At 33.6% G+C, this 24,737-nt stretch overlaps 1 protein-coding gene across 1 annotated transcript; it reads right to left on the bottom strand.

Moving 5' to 3' along the window:
- Nucleotides 1–317: 317 nt before the first annotated feature.
- LOC122601107 lies at nucleotides 318–1,685 on the bottom strand. The gene has a single exon (XM_043773879.1). It carries the CDS (start codon nucleotides 1,683–1,685, stop codon nucleotides 318–320), a length of 1,368 nt encoding a protein of 455 aa, XP_043629814.1.
- Nucleotides 1,686–24,737: the final 23,052 nt, after the last annotated feature.

The following is a 24,737-nucleotide window of genomic DNA, read 5'->3' as shown; positions in this document are numbered from 1 at the left end:
TGCCGTCTTATGTTGCACCTATTTGTTTTTGCATGCTTGATTTGTATGGATATATCCGCAGGTGTCTGTTAGGACTATTGGTCCTTTCGTTATCTGGAGTTTTATATTCATGGGCGTCCCTATTAAAAAATTTTTGTGGCGCATATTTTTGCGTCTTATATTTTTTCTTATTCTTCATCATTTTTTTTTATGTATAAATAAAGAGGGAGGGAGAAAACAAAAAGCCTTTATTGCATAAAAGTTGAGGTTACATACCATATCCTCTAGGCTTTGGAAAAAGAAAATGTAGTCAGCCTTATCAGATGGGCCATTCATTATTATCCATGGTATGGCCTGTCATTCATAGATATTTCACCACAGCCGTCTCGGCCTTCATTAGAAAGCTTTTTGGCCTTTCCTTCTAAGGTTGCTATTCTTCCATTCGTTTCGTACTTGATCAGGCCGTGCATTACGGATGGAATCATTCCAAACTTTTGGTTTCCGGGCCTGCCCAGAATTGCTTGAAAAGGTGAACTTCCACTAACTACCATGAATGTGATCTTCTCTTTTCGTTTCCAATGTTCCTTTCCGATTGTTGTTTGCACAGATAGTTTTCCCAACGGTTCGGCTGTGTTGCCAGAGTACCCTTGAATCGAATCCCCTGCCTTTCTGAAGTTCATTCGTGACAAAGGATTTAGCTTCCAGAATACTTCTTCGTACAGGACATTGCACTCACTCCCGGTATCTACTACTTTTTCTTTTACCTTTGAGACTTCTAGGAATGCTGAAATTATTAGGGGGTCTTTGAAGATTCTGCCATTATAGATGGGTGGGAAGGTGATGCTGGGTATGTTCCCCCTGTAGGTCCTTCGGGACGAGTATCCAATCTTTTTCTTCACGATAGTGTAGATAGTTTTGTTGGGGACTTTCTTTTTGTCATCTGTGTCATCTTCCTTCTTAGGATGTTGCTGTTGTCTAACGCTTTTCATCAAGTGTGACAGCTTTCCTTCGTTGATTGCTTCTTCGATTGCTTTTCTCAATTGCCAACATGCATTCGTGTCGTGGCCATAATCCCTGAGAAACTCACAATATTTTTCGGGGTCCTTCCTATTTTTGCCGCTCAGTCTGGGAGGTGTTGGAAAGGTCTTTGCGACACTTTCAGTGAGGAGTATCTCCTTCGGGCTCTTATGGAGCTCTGGTAGGTTGACCTTCAGATATCCTTTTTCGTCCTTGTTGTACGGGCTGTATCTTGGCCTTTCTCTGTCGTTATTCCATTTCCTTTTCCTATTCGTCTGAGTCTCCTTGTCCCGAGTCGGGCTAATGTCTCCCTTCGGCGCGGTGTCCCTTGCATCAAGGTATACGTGCGCTCTTTTCTGAACGGCTTCGTAAGTTTTCGGGAGGTCTCTATACAGAAATTCAACGAGTCCCCTGCTTCGGAGGCCATGCAACAACGCCGATATCCTTTGTGACTCGGGAAGGTCCACGATATCTTCTGTTTCGGTGGTGAACCTGTCAAGGAATGCCCTGCAAGGCTCTGTTTCCCTCTGCTTTACCCCATGGGCTGCCACGTGTAGTTTCTTATGTTTCTTCTGTTGGCTGAAGCGGGCTCTAAATTTTTCCTTAAGGTCCTCGAAGCTAGTGATGGATCCTTTCGCCACGTTTTTTAGCCATTCTCTGGCATCCCCTTCGAGCGCATACCTAAACATCCGACACGCAACCGGTACATTCTAGACCTTCATCTTGGCCATGCCTTCGAATGCTTCAATGAAGTCATCCGTGTCACTTTTCCCTTTGTATGTTCCGAGATTAGAGGGGTATTTTAGATCTTTTGGGAGGGGGTAGTTCTGTATCCATGCGATGAATGGTGAGTTTTCGACGCTTCCCCCTACCATTTGCAATTCTAGGGCATTTTGATACATTGGAGCCCCCCAGTTCTGTGGTCCGTAGGGTCCTTGTGTGGGAACGATATGTTGCGGTGGATAATACTGATGGAACTGTGGCTGCCCTGTCTGAGGATTTCTGTAGGCCCCTCCGATGGGTTGGATGCCATATGGTTGGGAAACATGTTGTGAACTTCCTGCTCCATTCATGCCTTCGTATCCAAAGCCCTGCGGTACGGGGTAACTTTGTCCCGTAGAACCCTGTGGGGTCTGCCCTGAAGGCCTTGGTCGACCTTGGCCCATGGACCCTGAGAGAATAGAGACAGGGAGCGTATGGAAGGTCGGGCCCACGTATTGTTGTGTCCCTTCGGTGGGCACTCGAAAGACCGGAGCAGAAGACCCCACATGGGTTTGTCCTGAATTTTGATGCGTTCCAGTTGGGACTCCTGAATAACCTCCGGGTGGTGTCTCATGTCTTGGAGGTGCGTTACCTGTCGCGTCAGGCCCTCTCGGGGTCGGTTCAGATCAGGGCACATTAGGAGTCTGGTTGCCCTATCCCGTAGCGGGGACATCACCTCTAGGATTGGCTTCGGGCGCCGGGTTCCCTTGTATTGGAGCTTCTACGACTTCTGGTTGTGTTTGGTGTAGGGGCGTTCGAGGCCTTAAACCTTCGCTTCCCAGGCCAAACCCATAACCTTCTTTGGGCCGAGGTCTTGGGTTCCGTGGATAACGCCGAAGCCCTCTCGGGGGGGTATCAGCGTCGTAGTCGTCGTCTGTTTCCCCATCAAAGTTCAGCGTCCTAGTGACGCTGTCGAGTGCTCCCGTGCTCCTGAGATATCTGATGGTACGGCTAATGTGGCCATAATTTCTAATGATGTAGTCCGGATTAACAATTGCGGGGGTCCGGACGAGGACCCTAGCACGAATCCCCTTCCTCCCTCCGATGTTTGTTCGGGGAGGCTAGTGTCGATGTCGGCTCCATGATCGACGGGTTGGACATCGCCCCCAGCCGCTCCGGTTATAGGTCCGGACCCTGGGGTGGGGTTTCCGGAGTTTCCATTTTCGTTGGTTTGTTGGGAATTCTGACCAAACCCAGGCGGGACATCAGCTATGTCTCGATTCGATACAGAAAACAATGCCTACAATGGTTATGGGATCCTGAGTAGTGATGTGGATTAAAAGGTGATTAAGCTCGTTTGTTGGCGATTCCCCGAAGGTAGAGTTGGTCTCTTTACGCCAGTTAAGTTTTCTTTATATTTGAGTGAATGCCTTTAGTAGGTCTTACGTCTCTTCCTTTTACATGAGAAGTATTCTTGAGGAACAAGTAGGCCGCTTAGGGTTTCCTAAGTCTTAGGCCGGGGATATAATTTCCCTTATTATCAGTTGGGAATGATAAGGTCAAATCCCTACTTTATAGGGGAATGATTCTTATCTTTTGCTGTTCGTTGTAGGGGCCTTCGTCACAGATGGTCCTTCGTATCTAAGCCATTATGTTAAGGCCTTCGTACCGATAGAGAGGTATGTCATCACTAACTATATACAATTTAATATAGGCTATGGTTTGTTTGGTCAACAGGATAGATTGAATTATCGACTCCTCAAAGTCGGTTGTTGAAGAACTCTCCATTAAGGATGAGCAAACATACCGAAAAACCGATACCGAAATTATCGGTTTTCATTTTTGGAGCCATTATCGGTTTTCATTTTTGGAGAACTTTTGTATGATATAAACATTTTTTACTAAGTTTGTACACAAAATAAAGGACGGACTTTGTTTATGCAAACTATAACTTTTTTGGCATAGTTGATTACATTTCGACGGACTAAACTCTTTTTCACAAATAAATTTTGTATAAATAAGCGATCCGAATCGACCCGGATCAATCAAGGATTGATCTAAGTATTTAAATGGATCTATTTATTGGATAGCTAAATGATTAATGAATATTTATTATGATCCAATAAGAATTTTAAATAGATTGGATTGGGTTAGATATTGGATATATCCATTGCCAGGCCTACTTGGCACACCATACTGGGCCGATTTGGGCTGTTAAATGTTTTTTTGTGGCCTACTAACATGGACCATTTATTGAGAAAATTATTTGTATAAATTCCCTTTATATATTTTTAGAAAACGGTGCGTGAGTATGCGTGCACCTCACAAACCTCGATTTTTTTATTCTTTTTTTTTCAATTCCTTTTCTTAATTTTCTCAAATGTGTCTGCTAGCCAAAACACAACCCCATATTTTTAATTCTTTATTTTTTTTGTCTTCTTCTTAATTTCTTCTCACCTGCATAGCATTTCAACAACCGCCACCAATGCCCAGCAAGCCACCACAAACTAACTCCGCCTTTTTATAACTATCAATCACCACCACAGACTAACTCCGCCTTTTTTATAACCATCAATCACCACCTGAACAACCACCGCCGCCGGCAACAAAAGCCATGTGAACCATAAATCTTATTCTACACAGGTACATAGAAACCAATATATAAACATGCGTTAGAAACAAAAAGATGACAATTGACTTCTATACATCACACGCGGAAAAAGAATAGGAAAAATTATATATCTAGCTTTGTTTTCGTCTTTGCATTAACCAAAGATGTAAATGCAAAAGGAAATAGATGAAGAAGAATATGTGGTGTTGTCACTAGTGTTCTCCAAAGGTATTCTGTGATGATGATGGTGGTAGTGTCGAATTTCAATTCCTTTGGTTCTTCATATTATTCTTCAGCCGATAATATTGTTGGATGATGGAGAGGTGAGATCTAAATTTCAAAGAATTCAACCCCAAATATATACATACAGAAATAAAATAGATTATGACAAATTATACCTACATGTCATCTCAGTTGCTAGACATAGTGGTTGATATCTGAAGTACAAATAGATTTTATGAAGAAATAAAAAATGAAGAAAGAGACAGATAAGTTGAGTTAATACCCAAAATGATGTAGTTGAAAAAAATATTTATCAAAATGGTGTAGTTTAAAAAGTATTTACCAAAATGGTGTTTTTATTAATTTTGTAGGATTTTGACTAAAAATTAGATTGTATCTGTTTTATCAACTATGCTAAATTGTCAAAACTTAAAAACTTAAATCAAACTAATATCTATCTATAAATTACCAAATACTAATTTTGTATGTTCCATTATTCCTAGCTCTTCATCTATATTTTTTTAATTTTTCATTGAGTCTTTCTATAACTCATGAATATTCATAATATTATAAAGCCAATTCGATATATCTTGAATAAGTAAGGTACCACATTTATATAAACACTAACAACAATAAGCAAAAAATAAAATAAAAATGGAAATCATCAGGTTTTAGAGATATCATGTGATCATTGGTTTCGACAAAACAAAAGCAAAAGAAGCGTGTGATAACATAAAACAAAAAGAAAAGAAATATTGAATAAGAATATAGTATATGATAAGGAATGAAACTCACAAAATAGCCAAAACTTTACTCGTTGATGATTTAAATCTCTTTATATAACTAAGAGAGGATATTTTTTTGATTAGTTGACATTTATAATAGATTGCCATGTAGGATTTTTCATTATTTGTAATACTTATATTAATTCCTAATTTTAAGTATTACTTTAAATATTATTTTTTCATATCATCATTAAATTATAATAAAAAAATTAAAAAGTAAAAAAAAAACATAAATGATAATAAGTCGGCTCAAGATCATCAAATTGGATGGCATATCTATTTTCATATTTTTAATAGTTTTTTTCTATTTATTTTTTTAAATGTACAATAATTTTCATATTTTATATCATAAATATTATTATAATTACATAACATTTTATTACCATTGCTTAAACTACTATTTCTTATAGATAATTTATTGTTGAAATTTTATAAGGTAATCATTTTTAATAATCATATTGATCTTTTTTCACCTCAGACATGTATTATTATTAATTACGAGTATTATTTTAACTAAGTGAAGATAAAGATAAGACTAATATGGGTTAAGTCTTTGGATATCAACTAAGTTTGCTTATTTGTCATTTATTTTTTTTTTAGCATTTTATGATACTATTTAGGAGAAATACTTAATAAAAGTCTATTATTTAAGGATTATATAATGAATAAAAATTTTTGGGATTTTAAACTTTGTCATGTACCTATATTTAGAGTAAGAATTACATAACGATTATATAGTGATTTTTTTTTCTCTTCATTCCTATGCATTAAAATTGAATATATGTTGATGGATTATTTGTATAATATATTCTAAATATCCTATTTTTTGATTTCATTATTATTACACAGTTGCATAATTTAGATATTATTAGATAGATAAGTCCATTTAGGATTAAAATATATTCATTTATTATGTAACCGTCTTTAATAAATAAGTTTAAATTTAAATACATTATTACAGTATTGTACTCTTATACTTCAAATTGGAAGATGTATTATTTATTTTTATCATAATTTTATGACAACAATTATTCACCATGCAATGCATGGGTTTAATCTAGTTTTAAGATAAAGAAATATGAGGTAGCAACATCAATGATATGATAGAGAAATAGAGTTTATTTGATACATAAGAGAAATATGGTTTATGCATATAATCAATAATTCTTAGTCAAAATAATACAAAAATTAATAAAAAAACCATTTTAGTAAATATTTTTACTAAAAACATCATTTTGGTAAATACTTTTTAAATTACACCATTTTAGTAAATATTTTTTTCAACTACACCATTTTAGGTATTAACTCCAGATAAATTTTCTAATGTCTTGGGAGTGAGAGAAAAGTGAAAAGTGAAGGAAATAAAGAACCCGCAGGTTTTTAAATCCGTGTTGGATTCATTTTACCTTTTCATTATTTTTTTAGATCTCAATTATTTATTTATTACTTTTATCATTTTATGGAGTCTCCAATGTTGTCAAACTTTTGGGTTTTTAGGTCTAATATTTTGTTGGCCCAAAATATGAAAACACTCGAGCCCATTAAAGAACACATATATTATGACACAAATCTTTATTTAGAGTCTAACTACATTATAACTTATTTAAAGAGATTTTGTGTGAACAATGTTTTTTTTTACTTATATGCCAGGTTAAATAAAATGTTTGCCAAACAAAAATCAAGAGTGAAGCATGGTGGAGCGGTTTCTGGCTTCGCCTGAAGGGCCGGAGGTCACTGGTTCAAAATCCCGTCGTCCTTTTGGGTTCTTTTTTTTCTTTTGTTTTTATTTTCACTTTGCCCCCTCCTTTTGTTCTCTTTTCTTTTTCGCCCCCTTCTTTTTTCTCTTTCTTTTTGTGCCCCCTTTTTTTTTTCTTTTTCTTTTCTGCCCTTCATGTTTTCTTTTTGTTATTTTTACCCCTTAAATTTATATAATTTATTCTTTTAAATCTTTTTTAATATTTGTTTTTATAGCTATTTTCACATTTTATTCTTTTGTAACATTTTAAAATGTTATATATTTTATTCAAATGCTATATGTTTTGTTTTTTCGTTTTTTTTTGTTGTATTATATATTCGTTTTTATTTTTTAAACATTTAGTTTTATACCATTTTCACATATAACCTTCAGTTTTTTATTAACTTTTTCATTTTGTTTTCGTATTCCTTTTATATTTTTTGGTTTAAGTATATTCTCTTTTTTTTTAACATTTGGTTATCCCCGGCTAATGGCCGGGTATAACACTAGTTATAATATTTAACAAATTTGACTAAAACATTGTAATATATTATAAATTTTTGTAGAAATACAAATAACAAAATTATGTTACATAAGTAGAATTTTTGTTATCTCTCACTAATTTCTTGGCAATGAACGTTAAACGGGTGAATATAGCATTACTATAACAAAATGGTCAGCTTTTTAATATTCTTTTGCCCCACTTTTTATTATTTGTGTTTACTTTTCTTAACTGATACGTTTTTGTAATGTACGTTTATTGTTATATATTTATATGTTGGCAAATTTTACGTATCGTTACTTTTTTCCGGAGCAACGTCTGGTTTCTCAAACTAGTTTTATCGAAAAACAGTTAGACTACTGATTACAACTTAACAGGTCGTATTCTTACTTTATCATTTCTTTTAAAAGTATACAATTTGGTTCCTACCACTTTTGGTCTGGCAATTAATGTTGATTTTATTTGATCTATATGTGTATCTGAAATACTTGTACTTCAAAGCTAGCACCGGGCCCATTCCAGCCGCTACTATGAGCTACAAAAGGAATAAGAAGAGAAAATGTCACAAATAGTCCTTGTGGTTTGTCACATTAGCGTTTTGCTCCCTGTGTTTTTTTTTCGTTGCAACTGGTCCCTGACTTTTTCATTTTCGTTGCCAACAATCCCTGACACTAGCTTCTGTTAGTTTTGGTCGTTTAAACCCTTCATGTGCGAATCACATGAGGGTATAATCGTCCTTTTAGTAACTACAGGGACTATATGTGATTAAAAAAACTTTTTTAATTAATATATATGTATCTACATATATGTATCTGTATGTATCAGTATAACTTATATCCTTATTCTGCACACGCATACACATTCTTCAACAACCTTATTCTCCACACACATTCCTCCATTCCTAAACATAAATTTTTATATCTTCTTCAAGAATCTCATTTGATTTTTCCAAGTCATTCGATATTCTCAATTTCAAGTTTAATAAGTCTCCAATGCTGAAAAGTCAAAAAGGGTCTTGTTTGATACTGTAGTTCATGTGATTTCCAAAGTAATTGTAACTTCAATTTTTATTTTAATTATAAAAAAAGAAGAAAATAAAGAAATTGAAAAGAAAAAGCAACAACTTCCTCTTGAAACATCTCACTTCGAATTCAATTTCATTTTGCACCATATCGGATTAAAAATCATGAGGTTTGTTCACGATAACATTCCGATCAGTTTCATGTGTTCAGTTTTGCGATTTGATAAGATTTGGTGACAGTTAACATTCCGGCGAAGTGGTTGATTTTTCTGGCGAGTCTCAATCTAATGAGCTATTGATTAGGATTTGTTCGCGATTCATTGGTGAGAAGTTTGGTGCCGGTTTCGAGTTCTAACTCGAAGAAATGTGTGAGATATCGGAGTTTACGTTTTTCCGGCGAGATTCAATATTTTCCGTCGACTTAGATAGTAATCGTTTTGGGAAAGGGTTTGTGTCGGATCAGTTTCTGAGTATTTTGATACTGGTTTTGAGTTTTAATTCAAAGAACTAAAGGTGTAATCGAATGTTTTAAGTTTTCCGGCGAACTACCATTTTCCCCGGCAAGCTTTTAGTCTGAAAACAGTGGGTCAGGTTTTGTTCAGAATTTTCTTCTGAGCATTTTCGTATCAGTTTCATCTTCGAGCTTCATGAAACAAGAGAGTAATCGTGTTTTGAAAAATGAGTACAAAAGTTTGATATGGTTGGTGGTAAGGTGATCGGAACTTGGGTTATCTTTTGTAGGAAGATGAGAAAGAATGAGTACAAAAGTTGGAGAAGATGATTAAGTGAAGGGATTGAATTGAATGGACGATTGTACCCTTACTAACGGACTAAAATTAACTGAAGTTAGTGTCAGGGATTGTTGGCAATGAAAATGAAAAAGTCAGGGACCAGTTGCAATGAAAAAAAAGCACAGGGGGCAAAACGCTAATGTGACAAACCACAAGGACCATTTGTGACATTTTCTCAAATAAGAACTTCCATTAAGAGAAACTAGTAAGTTCGGGCCCTCAATGCGGGGCTGATTCAGTTTCTTTTTTGTTGGTGTACTTGTATTCAACCTACAACTAGACGGTTGATGTGTGTAAATATTCCGTCCCTTAATTAAAAACTACTGTATCAGATACTTTTAAAGTTTGCAACCAACCAAGAATAAAAAAAATAAATTTAAAATAAAACAAAATGGAAAACGAAAACCGAAAGAAAAAAAACTCAAATGAGATCCAATATGGCAAAATCCGAATTGTGATGTAAGGTGTAACATGAAACTAAGAACTTTGACATATGAAATAGATATTTATTTAAAGACAATACCACAACAACGTAAAAAAGTTTACAATATCGAACACCTACATTTAGTTTATGCAGAAAATCAAAAATAAAAACGAAATAAAAACAAAATGTTGAATAAAAGTTTCCAATATATTAGTTGATAACACAAAAAAAACGTGAAAAAAACTGAAAGGAAAAATTCCTCAAAGAGAAATGATATGGAAAAATTCTAATAGTAATGCGGAACAACATGTTAAATAAAAGTTTCGAACATATTAGTTGAGAACAGAAAAAAAAGAACTTTGCTAAAAATCAAGCGAAACCGAAAGAAAAACAACAAACGGAATCTAATATGGCAAAATTCAAATAGCGACGCGATGTGTAAAAAAATATAGTAAGCAAGTTGTCAGGTAGCTGTGCAGCTACCTGGGAGCATGGTTCAACTATTATAACGATGCACATTAATAGTATATAATTACAAGACGAGATTTTTTTTATTATTACTATATATAATAAAAATGGAAGTACGGAAATACGTGTAACAACTTTTTTTTCTTTGAACTTTTTTCGTAATATTCAACCATTTCGTCAAAATCTTTGTAACAACGGTCCCTGTCGTTAGCAAATATTACAAAAGCTCTAACAATCATTAACAACTATTAGATTTTGTTTGGGTGTTAAACTGAAGTTGAAAAAACTGTTGTACATCGGGTCCTTTTCCCTAACTAGGAGCTACATCCGTTTATTTAATATTTATTGACAATTCTTAAAAGCTATCTGAGTGTCTAACGAGATTTACAAAATTTTCGCTAAATCATCTCTATTCTCTAAAGGGCGTAGGAGGATGTAGTATTTGTTTCAAGTTAGTATTGTTTACCTATCGTCTAAATATTTGTTTTAGAGTTGTATCAGGATAGGAGGTTCGACCAACTTCAATGGTATATGTCGTTTATGAACTACATTATACTTTACATAGGTGAACATATGTTATATGGGAACAAATTGTAAATTTTAAAGTAACATCACACAATATATGTAATGTCTCCCCAGGCAACACCCGGGTGACGAACATCGTTTTTTATAAAAAGACTAAAGCTAGTTTTTTTTGAATCGAAGCGTAACAGTAACATTTAAAGTGGATGGTTTATTTTGGTCAGACTATAATTTTCATGTTCTTGACGGTATTAAATGTTTTCTACTTTGAGTTTTTAACACATTGCTTTAAGTTTTAATTGTTATGCAAACAATGAATTGAACTTTAAGAACAGGGATAAGTGCGTTGGTTAACCATGTACAAATTTGAAAAGCATGTTGGTCATACAGCTTAATTTTCCGGTTTGATGGGCAACCATGTACAAAAAGTAAAATACGCTGGTCTTCAAGTGATTAATCCCAAATGTAAATAACTAACATAGAAAAGTTATAGTGTATACAAACTATTAGAACCTCTATTGTATGCACGAACTTTATAAAACTGTTCAAATCATGTAACTAATTATGACCAAATGATGAGCGTCCATTTTGTGATATTTTCCCATATCATTAGGCCGTGTTTTGATGCTTAAATGAGTTAAGAAATGTGAACTTTTGGTACTTAATGGGATGACATGTTATGATAGGTTCACAAGGCGCATAAGTGAAGGCAAACGTCTTTACTCAACTTAACACAAAGCTACAAGACTTTTGGACGAAGACTAGCAAGTGGAACATGAAGAATTTGAAGCCAACAGTAAACATACTTCCGCCAGACGACTTTGGGGGCTGTTCTAGGGTATTTTCATCAGATCCAAACTCTCGTAACACTTCCATATCATTTGGAAGATCAAGCATCAATTCTCAACAACAATTATCATTCAACAAATAATCATTAGGTCAAATTAATCAGGATTCGTGGTGTTGATTCGAAGGAGCGACATTAAGGACTGCATGACTTCGATTTCCCTATTATTAGTTTGATTTTTCCTTTACTTTTAATATTGTTATTAGCATACTTATTTGCAAGACTTATTTTATTTGACAATTACTATTATGGATTCATTTATATTTAATGATTGTTAGGTTTATTTGCTTTGCCATGAGTAGCTAAATTAATATGCATCTGTTTGGATAATGTGATCATGTCTATGTAGTGATATTATTAGCTTATAGTTGTTGAACCGTTTTTATGTTTGACCTAGTTAAAGTAGGTTGGGGACTTGACAGGAAGCCAAACTGCTTGGGTGACTTAACAGGAATCCCGTTAAAATATAAAGGTTAGGTCATAAAAACAAAATTAGTTTATAATCTTAATTAAGGGGCTTAATAGGAGCTTAATTAAAGGGTTAGGTGACTTGACAGGAATCTTAACCACTTAGACCAGGGGACTTGATAGGAAGCTTGGTCGTGATTAGTCTTTCAATAATTATAAGTAACATGGTAGATGATCTATGTGGCATGTAAACTGTTTCTAAGTAGATGTATTGTTTTAATCAGTCTTTTAGTGTCAAATCAGATCATTTCGTGTTTCCTCGCTCAACCAAGCGGTTGGAAACCTTTGTTAGTTTTAGTTAATTAAGTCGTGACAAACCCCCAACAATCTTAGAATTACACTTAGCTGCATTCTTAGACATAGTCCCTGAGAATGATCCTGGTTTTACCTATTTGCTATATTATAAACGAACAGGTCCACTGCACATGAGTGGGTGTAGTAAAGAAGTTAACCTTGTAATAAAAAAATTTAAAACTTGTTAGGAATTTAAGTTAACAAATCTCGCTCATCACTAAATAATCATAAATTTGCACGTGGTAGTTCATATGAGGTGTCACGTATAACATGTTAAATAATTTAAACATTTTTATTAAGTTTGTGCATACAATAGAGGTACTAATGATTCGTGTACACTATAACTTTTTGATTTTTGTTACATACATTTTGGTGCAATTATCCAAGAAAAGTATATATTATTTGTAACATCGGTTTAATTATAAATAGATTGTGTTGCTTGAGTTTTTCTAGAATATATTTATACTTGTTCATGTTTATTAAACTTATACTTCAATTTATCCAATAAGGATCCCTCAGAACTATTGAGGACGGAGATTGGAAAATTTATCCGATAATGGGGCTAGTGATGGGAATTGTGAATGGTGATCAAGTACTACAATAGGAAATGAGATCCCCACAAATAAAGGGGCAAATTTTTTTTTTTAAAGTTTCAATTAAAGAAGAGTTAATTACAAAAATCGTCCTTGTCGTAGACCTCTATTTGCAATTTTCATTCTTAAGTTTAATAAATTACAGTTTTAGCCCAAAACTTTTTGCTCCGTCAACAGTTTTGGCCCAAATTACTAACTGACGTTAAAAACCTCATCATGTGACTTGCACGTGATGTGTATAATAGTCTTTTGCTTACCACAAGACCAAAACTGTAACTAGCTTTATAACATCATTTCTTCTTCCTTTTTCTACCTTCTTCCCCAATATCCCTTTATATAATTAACTCAAAAAAAAAAAAACATAATTATAATAATTCTCAAATCTCAATAAAAATTTGTACTAAATAGTAGCCAATAAAATTAAAAAAGTTTTGATCAGCAACAATTTGGAGATTTTGTTAAATTTTGAAGTCAACAAAATCAAAACCATTTAATTTCAAAATTTCCGCTGAGACTACTTGGAAAAAGTTGGAAGTACCAAATATATGAAATACTCTTTTGTTATGTTATAACTAGATCAATACCCAGTCGGTGACCGGGTCAACCTACAAACCTATATGACCTGAAGTCAACCCGCCAATCTATCAATCCATCAACTCATATATAACTTGAAATCAATTCACATATTCATTTAACCCGTCCACCCAATTTTTTTAGTTTGGTGATTGGGTTTGGGTTTACGGATTGAGAGATTTAGATTGAGATTTCAAACTCGATATTGATATCAGGTCGGGTTCATGTTGGATATTATCAATCCATCAACCAAACTCGTCATCCGCAATTAACTATTTTATAATTATATTTATATTTGTTTTAGTTATTAGTTCATATAAGTTATTTACCCGTGGATTATAAATTTTAAAGTTGACGGTTAGTGAAGTCAACCATGAACCATACTCACCTCACCCATTTTTCCTGAATAAAAGTTTATGAGCATCATTTTTAAATCAAAATTAAAATCTTCTGATAAATATTCACCATTTTATGCATTGCATGGACACTATTCTAGTTTATAAATAAAATCTTTATAAGTTAAATTAAGATGTGATTTAAATTGAAACACATATTATTGATTGTTTGAATAATAAATTTCGTGCTACCCGATAATTGTATCTCTTTATAAATTCATATATGTCGAAATGACATTAGATTCCTGCATTTTTTTAACCAAACTCATTTTTGAATTCTCATGTTTAATTAAAGCCTACATGTTTAATATGACACCTTTCTTCTTAAAATATGTCTCCTATTAATAGTGGAGATTAAATGTTAAATGTATTTATAGGTTCAAGATTAAAAACAAATCATTATACTTTCGAAATGTAGTGTCAACGATATATAGAACCATTCCCTCCCAATTCACGATTGGTGATCGGATAACGAAATAAACCTATATATGTATCACAAATTGAAACTTAACCGAACCAGATATTTGACCAGAAATCGTCATAGATTTTTAACCCGCCAACCTGATTTTTTGGATTAGGTCCGGTTGGGATCTTAATTTAAGTCGACTCGTAAACCAAAACATTTAAAATTAATTACCTTATTAACTAATGTCAACCTATATGACCAAAAGCAACTCATTTGACCTAGAAACAAGTGAACACACTCGACTTAAAAACAACTTATTTGATCTACTACCCCGTCAACTTACTTGACCAAAAAACCACTCATTTGACCTAAAACAAACGCATTTGATTAGTCAACCCACATGACAAAAAAAAAAACAAAACAAAACAAAACACCAATTATAATTAATTAGGTCAACCTTGGTCAAGTATAAAATGAAATGTCTGACTCGAAACTTTTGGTGGTTGGTTTATATATAATTCACATTGCACCATAAATAATTTGTTATTCCATACTTCTATAATTTGCGTTAAAAAATATTTCCACTATATTAGATGGTTGTATTCTTTTATCATTTTAAATATATATATATATATATATATACACACTATATTATACAAAAAAAATAACACTTGATTTTTAAAAATGTTAAAAATATGTAATATTTTTATTTAACACCCTTTAAAATATTTTTACACACATTACCCTTAACAATAACGATTAATTTACACTTTCAACCCTTTATCTTTTAAAATATTTTCATTAATTCTTTACATCAATTACTTTCACATCAATTATTTATAATACTCGACGCTTCCACCACCAACAGTTACCCCCACTACTACACAGTCGTCGCAACGATCACCACCGCATTGCGCGAGTACCGTGCTAGTTTATATTTATTCTAATTATTATTCTATATAAAGTTGTTATCATGATATTTTTATTCATATATAGATAGCTATTAGACAATTTCATAGATAGATATATTACACACTAAATTTTACTTCAACGTAATATGTATATTAACCAAATTTGAAAATATTATTAAATCAGTATCTAATTATTTATTCAATTAGAATCAAATTTTCAATATGTTTTAGTTGGATCTTATACGAACTCTTTTTTTTTCAAATCTAATAAGCAACATAGTTTTGAATAACATAAATATATTACGGATGCAATTTTGTTTGAAGGGCAATTTGATGGATCTTTATTACCCATGTTTTATTTCTTAATAACTAATTGACTTTTTAACTATGGATGAATGCATTAATGCCATAATCAACTATCAAAGTTGACTTTTAATTTTAATGGTAGAGATTAACTTGTTGGTTTATTTTCAATGGCTTAGATCAAAACATTGTTTATTTTTTTTCTCTTTGTAGTGGTAACCATATATATATATATATAATATAACTTTAAAAAATTTATTCTTGGTAAAAATACAACAGATTTATGGATTAATTAGATCTAATTTTTCATTAAATGGTTTGGGTTGTCAAAGAGATTATATATATATATATATCATCAAGAGATACAAATAAGATTCAGAAAACTATTTGAGATTGAGATTAAAGTTTAGAAATTTATGGGTAATTGTGTGTGTATATATATATATATTAAAGTTCTTTTTATGCATGTTTTCGGTTTTAAATAAAATTGAATAATGGGATGTTGTTGTGATTGGATATTGTTGTAAGGGAATTTGATGTAGTTAATCATGTTAGTAGTTTGATTTTGGTTGATTTTAGTTTTGATTCTGGATTTTAATTTGAATATGATTTTCATCTAAAAAAGTTTGTTTTTTATGTTGTTGGTAGATGTTGATGATGAAAAATGTGAGTCCCTATAACAAGATGCAAGTCAAATATAACAAGTATATCAAGTAAATTTGACTGACAAGTAATTCTAAACTAGAGAATTGACTGGTTCAGAATACAATCCAGATTATGGATATGAACAAGTAACTGAAAGTAATAGTAAGAAACTAAATGCTGAAACTATATAAATGATATATATATAATCAAGTATGTGACATTGAGACACTATGTACTTTTCAATGTATTTGATTTATTGATATAAACAAATACAAAGGTTGTTGCGAAACAAAGATAATCACAAAAGGTGAAAATATCTAAACAACCTTGAAATACAAGTGATCTAAATAACTTGGAAATACTCGTAAGAATTACTTAGAGTATATCTCACAAGTTGTAAGGTCAAAAGTTCTAACTTCTTGCAATTTGTGAGAAGCCTTGTATTTATAGACAAAGTCCAAGCTGATGTGGACTTGACCGTACAATACGTGGTTGGGATACTTTTTAAGGAATTCAAATTTATTCCTTAAAAAGTGTATGTTAAGGTTAAGTGCGAAGGTCATTGATGTGACATTTCACACTTTATTCCCAACTTTTTACTTATTCTGTCACTTTATCAGGTGTTATGGAAATAACTGGATAAAGACAAATAAAGTAAAAAGGCTTCCTCGTAATTAGTGTAAAGTGTTGTAAGTACTTTACAATGAGATGCTTCAGTCTTCGATCAGGTAGAATATTCTATGAGCTCTGCTTCTGAGATGATTCTCTTTCTTCAGTCTTCGACTTCAGAGTGAATGCTTTCAGATTGGGCTGATCTTGAGTTCTGAAGTTGTAACACCCGTCGTTTAAAAATAAGGATTTCCAAAAACTTTTGCCTAACGGCGTCAAAGAAAGCAGAATTAAACTTTAAAAGTCCAAACCAGCAAAATCTGTTTGGTTTATTCATTAAATGGTGTTACTAGCCATATCATCAAAATAAGTCTAAATGGAAATCCATCGGTTGCCCAACATTAAACAACCGAGCACATCATTAATACAAGTCATTATTATCTAAACAATAAGCAAATGTCTAAAGCGAGCAGCCACTATGGGTAAACTATAGTCAGCTTCAAGATCATTTATCCATGCCTCACATCTTCTCACATCTACCTGCTCACTATTGTTGGACCTGAGGGCACAACACATTTTAAAAGAGCAAGTGTTAGCTAACGAATTAGCTAAGTAAGATAACACATAATTTATAAAACGTTTGTCCATTCATGGACAACCTGCCTACTAAGGCTTATATCATATCAATACCTTTAGCTTCTCACACAACTTTGTCTTTTGGTCCATGATAACGTGCTCCTCACTTCCGTTAAGGATCATTAAATAATTACTTCCTAATAAAACTTTCAGTGTCTAATATTGGCTTTTAACCCTATCATACGTCAACATATATAATTTACCGCACCTTGTATAATAATAGATCGTATCATAATTCAAGCGACATCCAAAAAGCATGGTACCATAGTTCATAAGCCTTTTCGAGATGAAAATCGTAATAACACTCTTTACACAAACATGATGTTCTTTGTCATACTTAGAATCGGCAATATTGTCATCGCCAAACATATTAACTGAACGATCTAAAGAAAACTTTAAACTTAATCCCTTAAGTTCATGACATGGTAAGGACCATTCATTAGCATGATGCAGGTACTTCGAGAAACTCAATATGGTCATAATGAGAGTAGAAATAACATTAGCAGGACTTTCATCATCAACAAATGCTAACAAAAACCGTAAACCTATATTATAGAGAGAAAATACATCACACAATCGAAGACATTCACTTTTTCCTTTAAGTGAGAACAAATCAAAGGGTGCACTTGCATATGAGTAGCACTAGTCACACATCAATTGAAGGTTCGACCTCACAATCAAAACAAAACCGAGAACTTTATTAGATCGTCTCAAAACTACGTGTAGCCTCGACTTTAGAAATATAATGTTCGCCTTACACGGGTAATCACACAGACGAGAAACATGACCAATTCGGAACCCAAAGCTCTTGAATACTTTTACTTCATATACTTTAAGAAACTACAATTATCGGATCTCAACATTACCTTCACATTCGTGCAATATAAGGAAGATTCTCCACTTGTAGATACTCGTCCCAATCGTCATATACAGTCCCGTAGCGAAATCAAAACTAAAACGAGTATGAGGTCGAAATATAAGCTGAACATAAAGTTTCATGAAGTCTGGGCATCAGGTGCGTCGCACCTTTCCCTTTGGTGCGTCGCACAAACTGGTCAGAAATCTGATCAGCCTCAGGTGCGCCGCAAATCGGCCCCAAGATTTTCCCAAATCTGCCAGTGGTGCACCGCACCTCCTATGTGGTGCGCCGCACCCGTGGTGCCGAACTGCAGATCAATTCTAAAACTTCTTCTAAACGATTCACATTCATACGTGTCTATTCTTCCCGCAGTTAAACATGATACCAATCTGTGATTCCATCATTCCCATCTTTACTCCATTCGGATCAACATAGACACAGTCTCACAAACACACACATGTCGGGATACATTTACAATTACGTTCGTGACCGGAATTGTAACTATATCCTTTCATACGTGTGCCCGGTAACCCTTCTATGCGTCACCTACTTATAATCCTTCAAGTATCCAGCATCAACTTTATTTTTCAAACTTCAAATCCATGTCTTTTAAACTAGTAGACTCGACTACATTGACTACCAATCACTTCGTTCCACTTCATGTACATCATCATTCATCATAACATTTCATCCGGCTATCACTTTCCATCTATCTTCACACATTCCACCCACTTGAAGCATCAACATCACTAAAGTTGTAACACGGTGTTTACTTTTGACAAATAGGGGTACAATACATAGAAATTCCTCCAACCTCATTACTTTGCACACCGGTCAACACAAGCATGGTCATACAAACACGCTCGCGTCGTGATACGCTTGCAACTATGTTCCGGACCATAATTGTAATTGTATCCTTTCACACGCGCGTTTGTTTCCACATTTGTGTATCACTCTTTTCCATCAATTCCTTTCACGTGATTTTCAGCACACATACTACATCTCATTTCCATTGCGGTCCTTGTCACTATGCTCATGGGTTAGACAACATTGTTGGAATACCATTTCACCTAATTTCCCACTTCCATTCACCTCAGCTACTTCACACATATGTTATATCACACGGTTATTAATTTCAGTTAGGGAAATGGCACATTACGTATGGGACCGTCTATCGCAGCAACAGATAATTTAGCGACGGAGAAGCGAGAAACGGAAGAATAAAGGCTAAAAACATAATCACATAACAATAAACAATCATCATATAGCCTTAATCCTACACTCTCACTCATCCCAACCCATCCTAAAACATTTCATCTCAATGGCTAAGCATGCCTACTTAAGCCTACTTTGTTCCTTATCGGTTTAAGTCCAATTCCTATGGCATACCTATAGTCCTTGGTTCACTTAAACCATGGCTCGGATACCAACTTGTAACACCCGTCGTTTAAAAATAAGGATTTCCAAAAACTTTTGCCTAACGGCGTCAAAGAAAGCAGAATTAAACTTTAAAAGTCCAAACCAGCAAAATCTGTTTGGTCTATTCATTAAATGGTGTTACTAGCCATATAATCAAAATAAGTCTAAATGGAAATCCATCGGTTGCCCAACATTAAACAACCGAGCACATCATCAATACAAGTCATTATTATCTAAACAATAAGCAAATGTCTAAAGCGAGCAGCCACTATGGGTAAACTATAGCCAGCTTTAAGATCATCTACCCATGCCTCACATCTTCTCACATCTACCTGCTCACTATTGTTGGACCTGAGGGCACAACACATTTTAAAAGAGAAAGTGTTAGCTAACGAATTAGCTAAGTAAGATAACACATAATTTATAAAATGTTTGTCCATTTAAAACATTATATAAAAGTCATATTAAGTCGTTAAGGCACATATCATCGAACATATCATCTCATATACATATCATAGCATCAACATCATTCATATTAGGATGGGTCATCCTAATGTGCCTAGTCATCTTTTGCATCATCACATATCACATCTGAACATTTTTATAATTGTGACATAAGTCACGCATCTCGTATAACATATACATCATTATAAGTGAGACATAAGTCACACCCGACTAGATGAACAACCTTACAACTGTACATCAATGTCGTTAAGGAATGGCAAGCCAATTCTAGGAGTAATCCGTATGTTCAAGGACAATGGGGCTGGTAAGACCTCCCGTATTACTCTTCACGTTGTACCTCGTTGCAAGGAGCCACCCGAGCAACCACATCAACGCACTTAACCGGGCTAGGGCAAGTACGGGTTAAGCTTAACACTTTCACATCAAATTTACGAGCTCGATTTCACATCACATATAGTTTAGGTGTTTACACAACCTAAACAATCATCACATATACATCTTTTACGTTTGGGCCCTTAAACGTGCACGTGTCATGGCAACTTAATAAGTCTAGTGAACTAGATGAACAAGCCATGTAATCATGCACATTTCATAGCATTTCATTTCATATCATCACATCTCATATCATTGCATAACATTTAATAGCATATCATTACATATCGTATCATTGCATAATATTTCATAGCATATCATTACATATCATATCATTGCATAACATATCGTTACATTTCATATCATAGGGACTACATTTCAGGCCTCAATAGTCATGTACATAGCCCATATCACCTCCCGTATAACCCCGAATACTCATAAGCAAACAAGTTATTATTAGGGAAGTTATTATATGAAAACCATGTTTATGTTGAACCCTTAGCGTGTCAAAGTAGTGTATCTTACCTCGTAGAAGCGTACAACAAATGATAACGTAAGTTGCCGAGCTTTGCAAGTATTCTGGACTACCTATAATCAACATAGGACCGATTTATGAGTATAACGAAACTAAACTAACCTACAGTCTAAATACGTGTTACATACTCTATAATTACCATCACTCCAGATAATAGTCCCTTTTTGACTATTACCCCTGGTAAGTTGTCTCTTTTTGTTTACTTCGAGACTATTATCCTAGGTAGTTAGTCTCTTTTTGTCTATTCTCAACTTTTGTCTATTTCTAGACTATTACCCCAGGTAGTTAGTCTCTTTTTGTCTATTTTCAACTTTTGTCTATTTCTAGACTATTACCCAAGGTAGTTAGTCTCTTTTTGTCATTTTTTTTCTTCCAAAAACGGGTTTTACACCAAAGAGAAGACTCTTTTAAGACCTAATTGATAATTTAGCCCCATCAATTACTCCACGAACGAGTTGTTAACAAAAATGGATCATTAGGTCACATTAAACAACCATTCTTACTATCGAAACTCGATTAATTAATCACAAATGATAATCAACAACCCCCATCCATACTCCAAACACTAAGAACTGAATTAAATCCATAAAGTTGAATCATATGATCACAAATCAAGGGAAATCATCTATATTACCTGCACTTAACGTAGAGGGCTCAAGATCTAAACAATCCTTGATCGAAATGGCACGAAACGAATGGATCTTTGCTTGGAGAGGGAAGGGGATTGGCTAGGGTTTTTCTCACACACACGTTACAGCAGATTTGTGGAAATTAGGGCTTCCTAATTGCCCTCTAATCCCTGGCCACCCATTACAAATCTTACAATTAAGACCCCTCAAGTTCTAAAGTTAACTTTCTTAGCTTATCTTTCTACCGGGAGTCTTAACACACTAACAAGCACCTAATTACTTAACGTCGCTTTGATTACTTTCATTAAACATCACATTCACATTATTGCACATTAAACATATAAGCATTAAATCATTTAATCACATATAGGACATATAAACTAACGAACCTAACGTTAACTAACGAAAGGTCAAATAGTCAAACACAGAAAGTTTGAGATGTTACAGAAGTGAAGCTTCAGTGAACTAATTCTAAATGGCTACAAAATTCTGTACAAGTATCTTCACTAAACTTCAGTTATTTTTGAACAAATCATACTTGGTTGATCTTCGACCTAACGAACATCTGACATTTTTCTTTTTGTTATTTACATTTTTGGTCCTTGTGTTTTAAAATGATCAATATACCCGTCACGTGTAGATCACAGGACTTCATATTTAACGTCTGTTAATGATTTGGACCAAAAATGTTGACGGAGTGAAACTTTTTGGACTAAAACTGTAATTTATTAAACTTAGTAACGAAAACTGCAAATGGGGGACGACGACAAGGACGATTTTCGTAATTAACTCATGAAAGAAATGAATTACTTAAATATTCCGCTCCTTTATTCAGTAATTTAAACATCTTTACCTAATTTACCTATAATACTTTTAATGAAATAATTTACAACATAAATCTCTTAACCCTTAAAATAATTACACTAGCTTCTTTAACATCAATTACTTTTACATATGATGACAATGGATCATATATGAATCAGATGTCGTCATATCCATATCCATATTTATTTATTTTTCTATCATCAATATACATATCCATCTAAAAAGTTTTCATCCACCATATCCATATCCATATCCATATCCAATATATGAGATAGATATCCATTGGATGCCCTTAAATTATTTTCGTAACAAAATACAGCTTAATATATGCAGTAAACATCGTTGTTATTAATAAATATGTTGTTTCAACTTTTGAAATTCACAAGTCATTTTTTTTTTCTATATTACACAATCGAAAATCACTACTTTTCTAGCTTGTACAACCAAATGACATATTCTACACTTTTTACAATTCAAAAGTCTAAATATTTATTGGTTACTATTACCTTAATTCTGCTTGCAGATATTTGGTTGCAATATCAAGATTTTAGGAACACATCACCTCAAAAGTTATAATTCATATATAAGTTTAACGAAAATGTAAAATATGTTAAACACATGTGAATTTGTGTATGTAATAATATAGATAATAATAATAAATTTAATTAACTTTGGGTTAATGGATGACATCCATGTATAACAAACGTCATCCAAATTCACCAATAATGGATCGAATCGGGTGGATCATCATTGGATCAAATTACAGTTGTTTTGGTCAAAAATCACCTAAGATAATTTACATTGAAGACTTAGATAAATTAAGTAATCAAACTTTCGTTCGTGAGGTTGTGTTCTTGTAAAATATGTTGAGTTACAAAGATGCGTTGATAAGAAAGACTTTTGATAATAGATTATGTCGACTAAACAATAAAGAAGGTCTCTATAATCGCAAACTAATGTAAACAACGCAGAATATGTTAAGATAAACAAGATATTAAGCAAGAATCAAACAAATAATGCGTAAAATAAAGAGTAAAAAGCAAGAACACCGATATTTGATGACGAGGAAAATCCCTTAATCCTTAGAGGATCGCTGGCATAAAAACCCCGGGAGGAAACAATCGTTCCTGCCTTGTTCTTTATTGATGTGTATTGAAATGTTTACAAAGGGTGGAAGTAGGTTGATCGATCTTTCTAAGTGTATGAACAATGAATAAGAATAGTATGTAGTGTGTGTGAATACAAGTGAGTAATAACATATGTAAGTAATTGCCTAGGATCGATCAACCTTCTTCTATTTATAATGCTGGTGTTAAACTAGTTCCCCGATATTGTAGGGATCTTCAGCTCTTGAATGTTGGTGAAGATCTTGCCTGGTCAAGTGACCATTAGCTTATTTCTTCTCGTGTTGAATTCAACTTGAAGTCTGATTATGTTGGAGGACTAAATCTTCTTTGCGCGTTGAAGAGATTCTTTGTGTGTTTCCTTGATTTCGTACTGTTAGAGGTATTTCTCCATGTGTGATATTGATTATCATTGATCCTGCATGTATTGCTCACAAGGAAATAATAATAACATATGTAATAATACGTTAGTATATCTTCCGAATGTTCCGCTGTGTCAAGATCCTGAGATGTCAAGATCTTGGGCTTTCAAGATATTGGTACTTGAAGTTTCCAGGCATAACAATTGTCTCCAAAGTTATTTAAGAAAATCATTTTTATTTGAATAACTTTGAAGCTTCTATAGAAAGCTTTGACTGGAGTCAAATGGTAAAATTTCAAAAAACCGTTCCACGGATAGGACGCGTGTTAAAAAGGATAACCAAGAGCTCTGACGGTTCATTTTCCACCCTTTCACCCCTCTATATATTCCAATACCTTTTACTCCTTTGTATATTATTAACAGTTTCTTTTTCTTCAAAAATATAGATTCCCATCATGTCTTTAAAATCGTTAGGAGAGTTTCTTCAAAAGGTATGTTCTAATATCATTTGTTTAGATATTATTTTTGTTACTTCTAACTATTTTTACTTTTCTTTTTAGTCTGTTGCTGATCTCGAAGAACAGCAGATTGCAAAAGACAAACTTAATGATGACATTATACAGACTTTAGAAAGCTTGGTCAAGTCTTACAAGGAGTCCGCAACAACTGAGCAAGAAATGAGTCAGAAG

This window comes from Erigeron canadensis, chromosome 5, assembly GCF_010389155.1.
Source record: "Erigeron canadensis isolate Cc75 chromosome 5, C_canadensis_v1, whole genome shotgun sequence".
Classification (NCBI taxonomy): domain Eukaryota; kingdom Viridiplantae; phylum Streptophyta; class Magnoliopsida; order Asterales; family Asteraceae; genus Erigeron; species Erigeron canadensis.
Note: the sequence above shows the minus strand (reverse complement) of the source record. Positions and strands in the feature narration are given on the sequence as shown.